Below are 16115 nucleotides of genomic sequence, written 5' to 3'. Positions count from 1 at the left end.
ACTTTATCCTATGTGGAAAAGACCAAGATGTCCCGTGAATTTAATTCTATTTATCATCCAAGCAAAACTTTAAAGTTTCGGGTTACCAATGTCTTTGAAAGCTATCTTAACAATGACCCATGAAAACTTTGAGACAATAAAACATTTTAGCTATCTTTTTGCTAACAAATTGCAACAGAGGTAACATGAGTTTGACCTTCAGAAAACCTTGAATAGAATAAATGTTTCACATTCAGTGCTGATAACTTTAAAGACGTGTCTCTCTTAATTAAACCAACAAACTTAACTTAGTTCAAATAATGATTTATGTTCCACGTGGGCCCACCCCATTTTCAGTTTTCACCTGAGACACTGGTGGGGAAGTCCGGAGTGGGAGGTGTTAGGTCCTTGCTCCTTGACAGTGAAGAGAGAAGGAGACGCAGTGCAGGAGGCACTGTGGGTGGTATGCAGGCCACACCCAAGGTGGTGCAGAAACAGAAGGGGGAGACCGAAGAGACAAAGTGCTGCTGGAAGGCAGAGAAAGGGTTCCCGGTTTTAGAGCTCATCAGCTCCAACAGAGGAGCAGACGCCATGTTTTCCTGCCAACAAGGGAGGAAGGGTCAGGCAGCTCACATTGGGCCAGACAGGGAATTTCCCCCAAAACAAAGGGAGTTTCGGCAGCTGCTTGGGAATATTCCTTCAAGTCCCCGTCCGAGAGAGACTAACCCCAGTTGGCTCCAGTTATAATCATTAACCCGGGAAATGAGTGACGGGGAAGCCCCCACATCTATTAGGAGGAACAGAGAGAGATAAAGTCAGAGTTCCCTTTGCTAGGGATGGCCTGTGTATCCTCCAGCAACCTGGGTTTACCAGGAGGAGGCCTATGTAGATAATTTTCATCCAGTACGTCAGGAGGGGGTTACTAGCCAGACGTACTCAGGAAATGCATTCTGCAAGAGGCCCTTAGGTCAGGGTCCTGGTGTAGAGCAGTGAAGGCCTAGGTATAGCAATGCACGTATCCTAGGTCCATTTGCCCTGTTTCCTGCAGAGGAGAGCTAACTGACAGACCCCACTGAGGCCATGCAGTGCTACAGCTGCTCAGTCTTTTCCTGACTGTTTCGATCCAAATTGTTTCCTGTGGGTTAAAAGGCACTGCAAGGTAGTAGTCCTTGGGAACCAAAGAAGCCTACTGAAGCCATGCTTCCAGAAAAGTAAAGAAAGTCCATTTCCAAATCACCCCAACTTCCCTGTGCCTCCCATGCAGGATATCAGAATTCCTGTGTGTCAAAAGCAGCAGGAGGCGTCCCTCAAAACATTGCTATTGATTACAATCCCGCCTTCCCGGGAAGGCATTCCTGCCCTAAAAGGGCCGTAGGAGGGGTGCCGGCGTCCTTCCCCTTCCCCATTGCATCCTAGGCTGCTGATGGGTGCCTGGTGAATGGACTAAGATACTGTGCCATCCTGTACTCTAGAAGTTGTGTTATTGCCCTGCCATTTTTAACCCATGGAAAATAGAAGAAAAGTTTTGTAAGGGGAAATTAACCCAATTTTGTAGCTCTAAGTGCTTAGTAGAGGACACTGACAAGAAACAGTAAAGACTAAAATCCATCATGGTCTAAACGACATTCCAACACACATGGCCCTTTACAGCCACCTTCCCTAGGAAACATTTCCCGGGTTTTAATTCAACCAGGTACCGATTTCTGCCGGCTCCCAGTGAAGGTCCCACCGCCAGAAGTGGCTAGACCAGGGATATGGAGGGAACACATTAGATCAATCAGGAGGAAACCTCACACGGGAGTCTTAAGATTGGCAGCTGTCCTGCTGACTTAGGTGGCTGTCCCATGCCCAAGACAGACAGCTTTGTAAAAGAACAGGAATAAAGAGAGGGCATCAAATTTCTGGGTCTTATTACCATTCCAGCCAGGGTACTAACTTCCAGCCAAAAGGCAGACTTTTCTCCTCACCATGGAGTAGCCCTGGGCTAGAGGATTACACCCTGAGCAATCGACATGAAAGTGTTCAGTAAGACCGCACTCCTTGAAGGGCCCCCAGAATGAGAGTAAAGGAAGAGGAGAGAAAGTACTCACCAATTTTGCACCGAAGCTCAGAGTCTAGATGTAAAGACTCATAGCCCCACGTTCGGGCACCAAATGCTGACGTTTTAGAAAAATGTGAGGTCCAGAGCTGACGACCAAGTAAGAATTCTTAAGATGTCTCTGGTGCAAAAACGTGATTTTATTAAAGCATGGGGACAGGAGCCGTGGGCCGGAAGAGCTGCTGCTCCGTGACCCCGAGGACTGGCTGATTATATACTCAGAAGCTGGGGTGCTGTGGACAAAGGGGGTGTTCAGAAGGGCTGACATATGGTAAAGAAGACTCTCGGGGTACTGGAGGCCTGGTTATGGTCAAGCCAAGCTGTGTTTTGTTTTTTTCTCTACTGAGGGACCAACATGAAGACAGTTGGGAGTCTTCTAGAAGTTAGGTGATTGTAAATCACTAGGACGTCTGTAAACTGAGGGAGACTCCTGTCCTGCAGGACTGTGATCTCTATTAGGTAACCAATAGGGCAGCCAGGAGTGCCTGAGGAATGTCACACATGTCACCGGGGAGGGGGGTTGTAGGGTGCCAGCTTCTGCCTTGTCCTTAGCTAGCCTTTCACTCCCTCATCATACAGAGGGGTTGGCTCGATTCTTCAGGCCTTGATCATTTCCATCTGTTTACTCCAGGGCACTGACTAAAGAATGTATTTTTCTACATGGGTCGTGATGTGGAAAAAAGTTAAAAAGCACCTAAATAGAGTAGTGGCTTGGGACTGGGCTCTGGAGTTATGTAGTCAGTCGTCCTGAGTCTCACGTATCAGCTGAGTGGTCCTGACACATTGCCTAATGTATCTAAACCTCAGTTTCCCCATCTGTGAAGTGGGGATAACAGCACCAGATGCCTCAGAGCTGCTGTGAGGTTTAAAGGGTCATGTATAGGACTCACCTGGCACGTTCCTGTGAAGGCTGAAGCCCTCCGTAAATGGTAGCCCCATCAGCGATAGGTCCATTAGCCCTGAGATTTGCCCCTTCAGCACCAGAGGTCAAGTTTGCCACAGGTTTACTCCTGTACCTTGGATCACTCTCGAAACAAGTGTAAATATGAAGCATAGATAAGCAAATACGGTCACAATTTTTAAAGGTATTGATGTTTGTAACACCTCGTTTACATCTCTGTGGTAACAAAGGTGATACAAATACATGTTTGAATGCCGTTAACAATGCCTCCAGATAGGAAATAATGCTTGAGAAAGAGCAAAAAGCAAAGGAAAATCATTAATTTGTTCAGAAGTTTTTTTAAAGGCACATTTTTCTTTGTATTTTGTTACAAAAAGCAATCACTTTAGTGATGCTTCAGCAGATCCAAAGGAACCATTCATTAGGGCTTGGACCCATCCTTAAAAGATTTTTCTTTTGAACACCTAATGACTTCACATTACTGTCCTTTGATCTACTCTAGTCATTTTTTGTATTTTTCTGTAATATTCTAAATTAGATGAGAATATACTTCAGTATAATCACATCAGTATTCTCCAACCCAGCCAACTCTACAGTTGCAACAAGAAAGGTTTTTATGAGAAGGAAGAACACTTAGCATGTCCATGAATCTCTTTGCAGAATAATTTCATTCATTTGAGCAGTAAAAGTAGGTCTTGAACTGACTCAGTGTTTCCAATATCTAGTAGGAGTATTTCCAGATCAGTCTGGGTCAAAGTGTGATACTGAGAGGGACATTTTTAAAATACGCAGTCTTATTCCTGCCCTTAGGAAATCTAATTTCCTTATCCTCCGATTCCGCTCATGTTTCCAGCATGTTCACAAATCAACACCCTCACCGTGGTGACTGCCCTTCTGTGTCCAAGGTTCAGACACAAATGGCAATCAGAGCCTCCACTTAGAATAACGATGGATCGGCCTCTGACAGAACCGCTTTTGATGGAGGATTCTATGATACTAACCCAGAAGCAAAGATGAGACTGGGTGGCTCAGTCAGTTAATCATCTGCCTTCGGCTCAGGTCATGATCCCAGGGCCCTGGGCTCCCTGCTCAGTGGGGAGTCTGCTTCTCCTTCTGCGTCCCCCCACAGCTTGTGCTCTTTCTCTCTCACTCAATCTGTCTCTCTCAAATAAATTAAAGAAAAAAAAAATAGAGGCTAGGAAAGTAGTCCAGTGATTGTTTGAGCTGAGTTTGTAGAACATCACCCAACTGAGAAAGTCATTCAACAACCCTGATCCACCCCGACCAGCTACAGAGCCTGGAACAAGTTACTTAACCTCTTTGTGTCTCAGTTTCCTCATCTGTAAAATGTACAATTTACAGAAATTTACTGTAAAATGTACAATGTACAATTGGGTCAATACATTAGAAAAGTGACTGGCATCTAGTAAGCCCCTCACTGGATGTTAGCTGTTGCCATTATTCGCCATACAATACCGGTAATACTACTGTTACCTCCCTAGCCACCCTTATCCAGAAGGCAGCCTTTAGGCTCTGTGTCCCAGCCCTGTACTAGGAGGAGGAGAGAAGTACAGAGCCTTGGGGGACCCGACAGCCCAGAGCTGAAAGCCCCAGGGCTATTAGGTGAGGTGTGGGGTGGGAGACAGGCCCTCCTTCCCCTGCAGGGCTCCCTTCTAACCCGTCTCCCTCGCCCTTCAGCACAAGATAAAGTGAACTCTTCCTTGATTCCAGTTATATTTTCCTCTGCACAATTTTTTGCTGGAGATAAGAGCCACCTAGAAAAACCAATAATGCAGATACTCACTTACTACAATAAGTAGTCTATTCCTAGTGGGTCACCTCTCTGGTTACTGTCGCTTGAGTTATATTCCATAAGGAAACAAGCTATTGAAACACCAGTAGATGAAGATTTTTGGTTTGTTTTTTAATCTCAGGCATAGCGAGATTACATAGAAGACGACATTTTATTTTTCAATATTGCTGAGTTCCTACAAGATAAATTCAAGAGATCATACATCTTTCAACTCAAACATAATAGTATATATGTGTGTGTGATTTCTGTACAGATATACTATTAATATCTATTATGTATTAATGAGCCTATTTTCTAGGGCAGATCCATACTGGCTAGAAATAACAAGAAGGGGAAGAAACCTGGTCTTAACTTAGGACAGGGACCTGCTTCTCCCCCCCAGCAGAGTGTGAGATATTTAGGATCTTGCCTGTGGTTCATCCAAACATTCACGGCACAGTGACTAATGAGTCCCCAGACGTGAAGCTTCTTTAAGCAAAGTCATTACATCATCATGGCTGAGAAGATTAAGGAAAAGAACATCTGTGAAAAGTCAGGGGAACTTAACTGCCTGTTTTCCATCCAGAGCCTCTCTCTCTCTCCACCCCAAGCACTGATAAAAGCCAAGACCTCTTCCCAGTGCCCTTTCTGTTGCTCAGGCCCTCCCTCTGCACTCCTGCCCCCAGTGTATTTATTTCCTCTCGCACTAGCATTTCCCCACCATCTTCACTCTGGAAACTGATAGAAATCATAGATACAAACCTGTTTTTGCTGATTATTCTCTAAATGAAGATCTCTGAAGTATTCACTCAAGTAGGCATTTGGTTTCAAGTCTTCCGTCTCTGTTTGTGGAACAGATTGGTCTGTTCATCAGTATTCCCAGAGCATTTATTACTGTGTCAAACACTCTGCTGGGCAGGAATTCCCACTGTGCTAAACAAGACCACTGTGGCCACTGCCCTCATGAAGCTTTCGATCTAGTAGCTGAAACTGAGACCAACTGAATAAGCGGGCAGATATGTAATTACCAATTATAAGCACTATGAGGAGATGAAATCAAGATGCTCCTGAGGACAGCAGAATATCTACCTTGGATTGGGGGCGATATTTAAGAGTCCTAAAGAATAAAAAAAGAACCCACCGTATGAAGAGCCGGACAGAGAACCTTCTTGGCCAAAGAGTCAGCAGTGACCTCCCAGAGTAGAGAATGCGCTTGGTGCATTCAGGAACTGAACGGAGACCAGTGTGGGTGGAGAACAGAGAATAAATAGAGATAAATAGAGATGATGCTCAGGGGGCTGGCAGGGGCCAGATCATGCCGGTTTTCGTGGATTTTAATCTAATAGAAGTAAGAATCCCCTGTAAGTTTCAAGCAAAGGAATGGCGTGATCTAATTTGTGTCGCCAAGAGGTTGTTGTGGGTGTTGTGTGGAGAATCGTTAGAGGTAGGCGAGAGCAGGAGTAGAGAGAAGAGTGGGTTATTGGAGCTGCCCCTGTGAGAAACAGCAGCATGGCAGGCGCATCCCTTGGGTAAAGTAACCAGGTTAGCTGTCCTGAGCTCTGAGCTCGGGAGAAGGCGTGGGGTTCACAGTATCCTACACGTAACTTCTCCTGCCTGAACAACACTGAAATTCGTTTTTTGAATTCTCTGTCTTGAACAGTATTGCCAAGGGTCTAGGAAAGATGTCCACACTATGGCCTTCTTTTCACTGTGATTATCTTGGGCAGCCCACGCTGGTTGCATCTGTCTAGGCCCTGCCCAGGGTTTTGACCTTGGGTGGTGAAAGGGAAGACAAACCTCCGCAGTTGACAAAGTCCGCATGTACTTGAAGCTAAGACTAGTAAGACTTGCGGGCAGATCGCATCTGTGAGGGAGAGAAAGGAATCGAGAATGACTCCAGGTGATGGTTTTGCCGCTCACCAGGATGGGGAAATAAGGAAAGAGTGCAGAAAAATAGATCCGGCTCATTGTAACTTCTGACTAATACTCTCAGTTGGCACTGGCTGGGACATTTTAGCTTTCAGTTTGTCCCACTAAGAATTTAATGATCTATAAACAAATACTTGAGAAATCGTTTTACAATAAGAGTATACTGGATCTTTGTATTTTGACTGATTTCACCTCCTAGTTTATTGTCACGAGTAAGATGTGCGGAAATAGATGCTAACCATTCTGTTCCGTGATGATGGGGTCTGGTTCCTGCTGGGCCGTAGCGCCCACTGAGCATGTCCATTTCACACGCTTTGATCCTATTTGCAAGGCATCCCAATAGGAAAATTTTCTCAGTAAGTAAAAGAGAGTAAAGAAACCCAATGTTTTACTCTTGGCTGACCCATTTTGTAATCTTGGTCAAACTACTTAACCTCTCTCTGCTTCAGTTCCTCCTTCAGGAAATGGTGTGAATAATATCAACCTCCCTGTAATTCAAGTAATTCAAGGCCAGCTAATTGACTCGGCCACCCGTGATGGAATTGGCAGAGGTGGGGCGGGGGGGGGATGTTGGGTACAGATACTAAAATGTGACATAGCCTTATCATGGTCCGAGTTAGAGACTACCATAGCACAGCTACCCTCTAGTGAGGCCTTTTGAAGACCGCTGTTAACTCTTTCAGGCAACATCTTCCTATATGAAGGAGTTGCCATGGTCTGTCATTTGCTATAACAGTTCGATTTTCAAATTCTAGCCCAGTCAGAAGCAGAACATACTCCAATTTTCAACAAAAACATTTGCATTTAAGGATTTTCGAATATTCCTTGAAGTAGCCAAGGCTACCTGGGGTAGAGCAAAACCACACCTGGGAATCACAGCAGATGGGAACGGCCGATTGACTGCACTTACTCAAAACCTCACCTACGGGGCACCTGGGTGGCTCAGTGGTTTAAAGCCTCTGCCTTCAGCTCAGGTCATGATCCCAGGGTCCTGGGATCGAGCCCCACATCCGGCTCTCTGCTAGGCAGGGAGCCTGCTTCCCTTCCTCTCTCTCTGTCTCCCTCTCTGCCTACTTGTGATCTCTCTCTCTCTCTCTCTCTGTCAAATAAATAAATAAAGTCTTAAAAAAAAAAAAAACCCTCACCTACAAGTATGCTAGTTAGTGGGGGCAGCTGGTGGGACTCAGAAGAGAAATCTGACTCAACTATTTGTAAAAAATCGTTATAATCCTCCCATTGCAAAGTGCTTTTCCCTTTGAAAGTGCGTGTCTTATCTCTACAAGGTAAACATTTCATCCTCACCTTATAAAAGGAGAAAATGAGGCTCAGAGAGATCAAGTAGTTGATCCAAAATCACATCTTGGTAAATGCCAGAGGCAGGATTGGATTCCAGGTCTTCTAATGCTTTTCCAGGACTTTTTACTCACTATGTGAACATGATAATAGATATAGCTCTGAAAAGAAGGAAGAGAACACTGAGCCCTAAATACTCCCATCAAATATCACATCAAAGGAGGAACTTTTTATAATTGATTTGCTATTGTACAGGTGGCCCAGAATTTTTGGAACTATCCACCCCACTGCCTTCTTCCTCTCCTTATCGCTTTATAAATTAGCATCAAAAGTACTAAATAAGCATCCTCAAATTTTAAACTTTCACGGACTGAGTCTGAATAAGGGCCTCTAATTGTGACATATAATGTTACAGTGGCAGGAACCGATTCACAGACACTGAGGCTGGTGTGTGGGGCTGAGCCTCTCAGCTGGTGAGGAGCCTCTCCTGCCACCCAGCATTCAGACATCAGTGTGGTTTCTTTGTTCCTACTCATGAGCATATGCTCTGTGAAGAGAACTGACACTCTAGAAAGCTATTTCAAAATTTGAGGATTTCCAAAGGTCTTGGGACATATTTCTTACAAATATCAAAGGATTACTTTATTGGGTTTTCCTGCTTTAATTTTGATTTAGTAGCTAGAAGCTCAAGGGTCACGTTAGTGCTCATAGTAGTCACTAACTCATCTCAGATTCCTAACACGTCTGTCCTCCTACTTGGCTTCTGACCAGCTTTTAAAAAAAAATTTTTTTATCATTCTCTTTTGTGTTTTGTTGTACATTGTCTCAAATCCTTTCTCAAAGTAGGGAGATTTGAAACCCCAAATAAATGTTGAAACTAGGCTTCCTAAAAAGAATCATTTATCTTAGTCTGGCCCTGCTATCATGTCAGAGCTACCGAAAAGAATTAAGGACAATGATTTCCAAAAGACAAGAGTAAATGTTTTTTGATGACTTTATCCAAATTCTGAGACTATCTAGTGGTGATTATGCTTTGAGTGACACCTAATGGTTGAAAGTCACTGTCCCAACTTCTTCCAGAGGACTGACCGATGTTTCTCAACTCAGTTCTTGGACTACCTTCAGAGTCAGCGGGGTGCCTGGTAAAAATGCAGGGGAATTCTTGGCCCGCCCCCCCCCCCCAAGCTCCTGAAATCTCTGCAAGCCGCCCCCGGAAAATCTGTATTTTTCACAACCAACCCCAGGTGACTCCGACGTGGAGTTTGAGAACCACTGATTCAGGTGCTGCAAAGCTAGATACCACACCGGGCTGTCAGATCTGAAGACACCCCAGGGCCAAGGCGAAGGGATAGATTAGGCCCCCCCTTAGCAATGCCCATCCTGATTCATCAGCGAGGGAAGGAGGTGGGGTAAATAAGTCTGGGCGGGTGGGACACAGCACCGCCCCCACGGGGGGGCGGGCTGCCCTGTTGGCAGAGAGGGTGGGAGTGGCGATGGCTCGGGACCTTGAAAGCAGTCGCCCTTGGCCGCCTGCTCTCGTCCCTACGGTAGCGAGGGGTCGCGGGAGCGTGCAAGGGCTGCGCGGCGCGGCTCCTAACGCCTGTGCTTCCTGTCCCACAGACGAACCCAACTCCTGGAGTTCACCCGCTGCCGCCTCCCCAGGTCTGCCGGAAGTAGGCGTCTCCCTCGAGGACGTCCTCTCTCCATTCTCTCCATCACATCCAGCCCCACCCTCCGACCCTTCCCACCAGATAGGCCCAGACCCAACTTGGGATATCAAAAGGGAACACGACGTTAGGAAACCAAAGGAGCTTTCAACCGGCGGCCAGAAGAAGCAGCGCCTCGGGGAGCAGAGGGAGCGCTCGGCGAGCCCGCACAGGGCCGCTCGGCCGAGGCTTGAGGACGCGCCCAGCGGCCAGGGGCGGGAGGCCGGCAGGTCCTCCTCGGAGGCCAGGGCGCCCGGGCCCGCGGCGGCGGACGCGGCGGACGCGGCGCGGGCCGGCGGGAAGGAGGGGCCCCGCACTTCGGCGGGCCCCGAGCTCGGCCGGCGCGAAGGCCCTGGGGTTGCGCCTGCGTTCGCGGGCCCGGGCCGTGGCGGTGGCGCTGAGCGGCCGGGCGCGCGGGAGGCGGAGGGCAGGGCGGGCGCGCGCGCGGGGCCCCGGCAGGGCGCGCGGCCCCCGGGGGGCGCCCCCACGCGCAAGGCCGCCGTAGCGCCCGGGCCTTGGAAAGTGCCCGGCTCCGACAAGCTGCCGGGCGTCCTCAAGCCGGGCGCCTCGGCTGCGGGCAGATGAGCCGCGCGGCAGCAGCCCGCCGCTCCGCCTCGACGCCTGCAGGCCGTTCTTCTTAGGTTCCGTCTCACGGCGTTTTAATTTATTTTCACTGTCACACGCATAGATCCACGAGGCACCAAGGCCTGGGAGCATCGATGTGAAGTCCCACGTGTCCAGCGAGCATGGGCGGCACGGCGTCCACGCGCAGACCTAAACTGATCCTAAAGCCCTCGGTTCCATTGTGGGGGCTTTGGCAGCTATGGAAGAACCAAAATAACGTGAAGAACATCACAGAGAGACAGTGCAGTGTAGCTTTAGTTTAAAAGAAAAAAAAAATTAAAAAGAAAGAGAAAAAAAAATTTTACCCCCACTGCATGAAGGATTTGGATGCTATCCAAACTCTAATATCAAGAAACTGGACAAGTTAAGAGCAATCACAAACTGGAATATCGCCTTAAAAATCAAACTGCACGGAGCAAGCTGAAACTGAGACAAGATTATATCTTTTAATTGATCTAAAGAGTTGTAAATAAATTGTTGTCGACATATCTAGACAGGGGTTAAAAGGTTTCTTTGAAACATTCGGAACTGTTCGCCCATGACGTGTTTCCATGGCTCACCCGTGGCATCCATCACCGGTATTAGCAGTAACGTTCCCTGCATACCGCAGGACGAGTTAGAAAGCTAGTGAATTCATTGGTGTGATGCCATCTTTACTGCCATTTCTGTGATCAAATCATATTTCTGTACATTTTCAGTGGTAGAAAAAAAAGGTTTAAAAAAATTGTATCTTAGGGAACAGATTGCCATAAGTCAGAATTTTGCAGTTTAGCTCATAGATCTTAATTGGTTTTCATCTAAAATATGCATTTTATAATTGAAGGACCACAATTTGTTTAATCAAGATTGGCAAGGCTGCAGTTTCTTTATGAAGAGGCTTTCCTATTGTCTCAGGCTAGCAAAGATAGTAGCTTCTTTGACATAAGTGTTCTATTTCACTTATTTTATTGTCTTTTTTAAAACCCCCTTTCCGGTATTTCATTTTCACTTTGGTAGAGCAGAGGCAAAGTGTTTCTCCTGTATTTCTCAGATTATAATGGATCCCTAATATTCAAAAATCATACAAGGGCCAATTTATTTTCATAAAAGAACGTGAGCCTTTTAGCATTCTTTTCTGCTTTATTCTCACCTTATTCTTTCTCCTTTTATTTTCATTTGGTTTGCTTTTTTGTCTTTGTAGTCTTTGCCATTTTTAAATTTCTTTAGCAGCTTCTAGATGTTTCTGTTTATCTTCATTGATCTATGGTTGATCCCCTGGCAGAATACTAAGGCTTGCCTTTCTTCCCTGCCCTTTTAATATTCCTTTGTAAAATGTTACCTTCAGTTAATTATCCATTGGTACTTATTTGTAGCTACACATATTAAAAGGCAAACTGTTTCTGAGGGCAGTTTCTTTTTTAATTTGTCCTGAATGAATGAGGCTTCATCCTTCCCAGATACTGGCCCTTACAGGAGTTCAAATGCAAATAAGCCTCACCTCCCTGAACTTGTAGTCAAATAAGTAAAACAGGAGATCAGGTCCATCACCCAAGGTCACACATAATAGCCTCCCTCCGTTGACTTTCCATCTCTGTAAATTGCAGTAACCTGAGCACTAGCCATTTAATTTCCATCAGGCATAGGAGTAGTTCAGTTGTTTGACAAGAGGAGAATATGGTCAAAAGCCTCAAGTGAAGAATCTTGCGGCCTGTAAAAGCAATTGCCAAAAATGGAATCCATTCATCATAAACAAAAGCACAAACACATGTAGCAGTTTACAGTACTTTTTGGTTTAATCTCAATTAGTCTTTCTCCCCTGGACTAGAAATCCAGTATAGTTTGCCATTAATTTATTGAATCTGGTTTTGGACAATGCTTCTGTAGTGTAGCTGCACGTCCCGGTACTGTATCCTCTGACCTTTATTTTTCATGTGTTACAAAAGGATAAAAAAGTTGAGATTACGCTTGCATAAACTCTAATTTGCACAGTTCACAGCTACTACTTGTGCAGTAATTGCTTTATGCGGCTGTAATCCATAACCTGTGAAGACAGCACATCATCTAAATCCCATTCCAAATAATATTTCTGTGTAGTGTTAGCTGTGAATTTACCTTGTACAGCTGTATCTCTATAAATATAATTCCATGTATTAATAGTCACAGAAAGACTGTAAGTGAGCAACTATTTTTATGAAACGCACCACTATGGATAAATTAACTTTTACAGAAATCTTGTTTACTGTATGATATTCTAAAACACTGTCAAATAAAATATATATCCAAAAACCTTTTCTTTTTCCAACTATATAGGCTGTGTGTTAATTTGAAGTAACGAATTACTGGGAGTTAATTGTTTCAAACTGCTGTTTTCATAGTTTTTGTTGTTGTTGTTGTTGTTGTTTTGGGGTTTTTTTTGAGTCGAAATTTAATGTCCCCCCAAACAGGACTTTTTTTCAAACTTGAATCTAAAGGCAGTGGAATTATACAGGAAAAACAAACCAACAAACCAAAAACCACAAAAAACGAAAAACAAACTTTTTTTTCCCCCAAGTAAATGGAGAGTTTTCTCAAAGACACTCTATTCGGTACTTGCCTGTTGGCTAACTACATCATTTATGAACTGGTAGTATGCTTCTGTTGCTTGCAATCCTGGGTGATATAATGTGCCTTTTTTTTCCAAAAGGATTTTGGGTATCCATCAACAATCCCATCACATTTTTTTCCTTTTAATTCTGAAATTTTTTCCTGTAAAATCCCAAGGAGTTTATGCAGAAGCCAACACTTAGTGAACAGTAGAGTAGAGGTCCAATATGAACGTCTGAATATGGCCTGTGCAATGTATTACAGTACAGACACTGGGGAGAAGAGAGGTCTGTACTAGGAGGACGAGAACCCCCCCATCACAGAGATCACAGTCCACAGAGACAGCTTTCAATCTTAGTCCTCTTGGGACTTCCCACTGATATCAGTGGGGGGGCCTAACATTCCCAAACTGACCATTTTTACTCCACTATTAATTTTTTTTAAAAAATTAAGTATATGCCACTTTTAGAAAAGGGAAGAAGCTGACATGAAGTGTGCAATCAAGCACAAAAGCGAAGGTATTTGTAATAAATATAAGTCATTCTTTATGAACTAATCAAAGAGGCCTGGGGCAAGGCAAAAAAGCAAGAGACTTATAAAACAATGTGGTTAACAAGATGGGGTGTAAATATTAATGATGCACAACTAACTACTATTTTAAAAGAAAAAAATATAAACATCATTAGGCCATCAAAGAGATTATAATTCAGAGACCGAAGGGATTCGAACAGGGACACAGCAGGAGTAAGCTGAGGCCAGTGAGGCACCGGGCCTGGACAAGGACCTTACCTTGAATTGAATGGCTTCAAGGTCAGGCAGGAAACAGGAGAAAATGGAGAGAGCCAGGTGGGGACTGGGCCAACGGACAAGCATGTCCCTCCTCTAAAGCTGTCATTTTGTCAGGTCCAAGTCCACTGTGGAATAGCCTTTCAGTTTCTCAAGAGAAGAAAAAAAAAATCAGCTTTTTATTTGAAATTTTGTGGTTTTTATAGTTTGACAAGCTTAATTCATGTTTTTAAGAAACACTGAGCAAGAAGACAAAACACTACAACCACAAACCATCTGCAGACCAGGTCTGGCTCACAGGCCCCCACTTTGCAGCCTCCGTCTTAGAACCACAGCCAGACTTTCAGCAGAGAACCTCTCGCTTGCTTTTATCGGGGTCTGATTCACCTTTCAAGCGGTGGATCATACAGACCCCGGAGATGGAAGAGCATGCGGCTCTTCAGTCCACACGTGCCGGAATAACTTCAAATGTGTGTTCTGAGCGGGAGGCCCTCTGCCGGAAACCTGATCGCGCTCTTGCTCTAGAGGTGGTTTGCTGTGAAGCGGAACAACTGAAGCCATTTGAAATTTTATTATCATTTTTTAAAAAGTTTATTTATTTATTTGACAGAGACAGACAATGAGAGAGGGAACACCAGCAAGAGGAGTGGGGGAAGGAGAAGCAGGGACCCCGATGCAGGGCTCCATCCCAGGACACTGAGCGGAAGGCAGACGCCTAACGCCTGAGCCACCCAGGAGCCCCTTATTATTCGTTCTTGATGAGTTTGCCTCAAACTATGTGAGCTTGGAAGCTGAGTCTGCCCTGCCCTATTCATAAAACTCTTTCTCAGGCCAAACTCAGGCCAAAATCAAATGACCTAATTGCTGAAGAATTTGGACTGTTCTGAACAAAGATTCTTTTTCAGACAACCCTAGTGCCAAACAGGTTCCTCTTAAAATCACATGAGTCCTTTCCAAGGTTAATAATAGGAAGGGTACTAAGTCTCATGATGAGTTCTACATTGTGTTTAGTTCACTTAATTGGGCACCAATTAATGTGGTAAAGGGTATGGTTACGATTATCAAGGCAATGCTGTGGTGGTCGGCATTTGGGTATAAACAAGGGAGCAACATCCCAGAATTAAGCCATCCCCTTGCTGGGCACTGGGGGGCATATCACCCAGACAGCTCAGTTACAGGGACTCCACAGAAACGTAAGCGTGTCTTACCACTCAGAGGAGAGTAACCGGCAACCACACAGGAGAGTCGGCTGGGTTTTTAAGAGTTCCAATAGTTTGGTGGGATCATTTCTTTGATGAAACTGCCTCTCAGAGAGCGATTTCACCCGGTAGAGGCTGGGAATCTTGGGAAAGCAACAAAGTGACTTTTGACTTTCCTTCTTCGGTGGAAGGTCAGTTTTCGAAAAGTCTAACAAGGTGTATCCGTGTGATTTCATCCCAGGTCAACTGCCTTCACACTGAGAAGCACACATTCCTGGGGTACAAAGAGATGTTTTAGGGCATACACTGGCAGGGAGAACTTCAGTGAAATTCATTTTCAGAAATTCAACTTCTATTTTTATGCATTTCAAACCCATAGACGACCAGTTCCCCATCACCACCTGCCCAGTCCAAGGTGCCTTTCCATTAGAGAAGCAAGATGGGCTTCTCATCGATCCCGCATTTCACTCGGGTACATTACCTCGGGGTGTAAAAGAGACAATTGGAGAATGCCGCCCTCCTGCAAGAGAATAAAGAGAGAAAAGTAGAGAGCATCTGTAAGAAATGTTCAAGGGGGCAATGCCTTCCTTCCTCCAGAAGCCCTGATAGCATTTCCATCTAAAACTTAGTGCCCACGTTTATTTGAATTTGAAAATAAAGTCACACTTTTTCTGAGCGAATGTGTGATGGCTATCCGTCTGGCTTGGCCACAATGAATGGCTTTGCCTGTTGGGTTATGTGGCAGGTGTTTTCCACAGATTAACAGGTTACGTCTGCAAACGCAAGGCTTAAATAGGCACATTTAAAGCATGCATACAAGAGGGCGCCTGGGTGGCTCAGTGGGTTAAGCCGCTGCCTTCGGCTCAGGTCATGATCTCAGGGTCGTGGGATCGAGTCCCGCGTCGGGCTCTCTGCTCAGCAGGGAGCCTGCTTCCCTCTCTCTCTCTGCCTGCCTCTCTGTCTACTCGTGATCTCTCTCCGTCAAATAAATAAATAAAATCTTTAAAAAAAAAAAAAAGCATGCATACAAGAGAAGATAAATCCTTTGCAAGAAATTTGTGGGAAAAAAATGCAGGTGTTAATTTTAAAATGAAATGGGATCTAGATTTTTATAAAAACTATTTCAGGGGCTACACATGCTAACAAGGTCCCTCCATAAGACAAACCGACTTAACTCAGTTTCATAAATGTTTACAAAGAGTGTGGAGTGTCTGCCATCTATAAAACATTACCAGGGATAGAACTC

General features: G+C 45.0%; 1 protein-coding gene and 2 long non-coding RNA genes across 6 annotated transcripts in view; 1 reads left to right on the top strand and 2 right to left on the bottom strand.

Annotated features, from left to right (window-relative positions):
- MAGI2 (membrane associated guanylate kinase, WW and PDZ domain containing 2) overlaps positions 1 to 12587 on the top strand; it is a 1365890-nt gene extending 1353303 nt beyond the window's left edge. For all 3 annotated transcript variants that reach the window (XM_047694173.1, XM_047694175.1, XM_047694174.1), the window contains one exon: positions 9613 to 12587. In XM_047694173.1, coding sequence (XP_047550129.1) covers positions 9613 to 10283 — 671 coding nt within the window. In that variant the 3' untranslated portion in view covers positions 10284 to 12587. The remainder of the gene's footprint in view (positions 1 to 9612) is intronic.
- Positions 3341 to 5648, bottom strand: LOC125080412 (uncharacterized). 2 transcript variants are annotated; one of them, XR_007121369.1, is made up of 3 exons: positions 5533 to 5648; positions 4783 to 4966; positions 3341 to 3699 (listed from the first exon to the last, which is right to left on the bottom strand). It is a non-coding gene; the product is annotated as an uncharacterized LOC125080412 (long non-coding RNA). The 2 variants fall into 2 exon arrangements; XR_007121370.1 differs by having other exon boundaries at positions 4783 to 4862; positions 5533 to 5646.
- LOC125080411 (uncharacterized) lies at positions 6449 to 8735 on the bottom strand. Its single transcript, XR_007121368.1, has 3 exons — positions 8002 to 8735; positions 6939 to 7019; positions 6449 to 6634 (listed from the first exon to the last, which is right to left on the bottom strand). It is a non-coding gene; the product is annotated as an uncharacterized LOC125080411 (long non-coding RNA).
- Positions 12588 to 16115: the final 3528 nt, after the last annotated feature.

Source organism: Lutra lutra, chromosome 11 (genome assembly GCF_902655055.1).
Source record: "Lutra lutra chromosome 11, mLutLut1.2, whole genome shotgun sequence".
In the NCBI taxonomy this organism is placed as follows: Eukaryota; Metazoa; Chordata; class Mammalia; order Carnivora; family Mustelidae; genus Lutra; species Lutra lutra.
Note: the sequence above shows the minus strand (reverse complement) of the source record. Positions and strands in the feature narration are given on the sequence as shown.